General features: G+C 55.7%; 1 protein-coding gene across 1 annotated transcript in view; it reads left to right on the top strand.

Annotated features, from left to right (window-relative positions):
- MSRB1 (methionine sulfoxide reductase B1) overlaps window positions 1–1527 on the top strand; it is a 5295-nt gene extending 3768 nt beyond the window's left edge. The window contains 1 exon segment of the mRNA XM_011966955.1: window positions 622–1527. Coding sequence (XP_011822345.1) covers window positions 622–653 — 32 coding nt within the window. The 3' untranslated portion in view covers window positions 654–1527.
- The last annotated feature ends 201 nt before the right edge of the window (window positions 1528–1728 follow it).

Genomic DNA, 1728 nt, shown 5'->3' with positions numbered 1-1728 from the left:
AGACGGGGTTTCACCATGTTAGCCAGGCTCGTCTGGAACTCCTGACCTGAGGTGATCCGCCTGCCTCAGCCTCCCAAAGTGCTGGGATTATAGGCGTGAGCTACCACACCCGCCCAATTTTTAAAATTTTTTATAGAGGTGGGGGTCTCACTATGTTGCCCAGGCTGGTCTTGAACTCCTCTGGGCCTTGGCCTCCCAAGGGGCTGGGATTACAGGCTTGAGCCACCGTGCCTGGCCTGAAATGGGGTTGTTAACAGCACACACTCATGGCCATCACCGTGCTGTGGGGTTGAGCAAGCAGCCTGTCAGGGCCTGGCGCGTGGTAAACCTGTGATATTTTTGTCCTTTTGTTGTAATTTGCCCTCCATGGGAGTGGAAGGAGAAGAGATTCTGGCTTCTTCTGTGGATCTCAGAACAAAATGGGGTACACAGACTCCCCTGAGTCAGGCATCTGGTCCTTTCAGCTCCCCTGTGGCCTGCAGGCCAGGGCAGAGTGTGAAAGCGCAGGGAACGGGGTCTGAAGCTCCGCCTTGCAGTGACTTGCTTTCTGTCCCTCCTCGCTTTCCGCCCCCGCTGGCTTTCTGCCCCTTCTGGCTTTCTACCCCTGCTCCTTTCTTTCAGGCAAAGAAACTTCTGCCTCCCAGGGGCACTAGGCGGGCAGCCCACACCCACCCAAGATGGCCACCTCACCAAAGCCACACGCTGGCCGTTCCACCTTGGAGTTGGAACCCTGGGCATCAAGACAGGAAGGCAGGGCGCAGTGGCTGAAACATCAGGATGCTCCCAAGGCCCCAGCTCTGAACAAGACCTTCTCATTTCTTGGAAAAGACCCTCATTTGTTGATGGTTCATGCCTTCTGCTGGGACAGGCCTGGGCTGCACAGCCACACTGTCAGCTGACTTAGCCCCCTCCTCACTCTAGGTGCCTCCAGGAGGTGATCCCTGGGTGCAGCTGGTCTCTGAATGACGTTACACCCTCTTTTCCTGGCCCTGTCTGTGGACTCTGCCCCGTGAGGCCCAATTCCAAGACAGACTGTCGTCCTCACTGAAGCTTAGGCCCACGTCTCCCAGGCTGCTTAGGAGACAGAATGGAAACCGAGGCCGCCCCTGCCAGCCGCCCTGGCCCTGGTCACTGCATGATCTGCTCTGGTCAAACCCTTCCAGGTCAGCCAGCGTGGGGATGGTCTGTGACCTGCTGGGAAGGCGGGCTGATGGGGCAGACCCCTGGCCTCTCGTCCACGAGGGAAGAAACCTAAACCCTGTTTCACAATCTGTGCGGAAGCAGCTTGCCTCACTTGTGCTGAGGAAAGCGGCTGTTGCTCCATGACTAACCAGCACAGGGCTGGGGCCTGCAGTTCACACCTGAAGGGACGCCCTTCCCAAGGTGTGGCGACTGTGCCTCACTGTACATGCTCGGAGGCCTGGCCATACAGGAGGGTGGGTGATGCTGAAGTCAGTCCCCATCTTAAGTAATTACTTTCTGTAATAATCAGGTGGAAATCAATAAACAAATGAAACATTCAGATGTACTGTGTTTTTTTTTTTTTTTTGAGACAGGGTGGGGTCTTGCTCTGACATCCGGGCTGGAGTGCAGTGGTACTGACCGCATGGCTCACTGCAGCATTGACCTCGTGGGTTCAAGCAATTCTTCCACCTCAGCCTCCCAAGTAGCTGTGACCACAGGTGGGCACCACCACGCTGGATAATTTTTACATTTTTTGTAGAGATG

Source organism: Mandrillus leucophaeus, unplaced genomic scaffold (assembly GCF_000951045.1).
Source record: "Mandrillus leucophaeus isolate KB7577 unplaced genomic scaffold, Mleu.le_1.0 Scaffold78, whole genome shotgun sequence".
In the NCBI taxonomy this organism is placed as follows: Eukaryota; Metazoa; Chordata; class Mammalia; order Primates; family Cercopithecidae; genus Mandrillus; species Mandrillus leucophaeus.
This window is presented reverse-complemented; position numbering and strand designations above follow the sequence as displayed.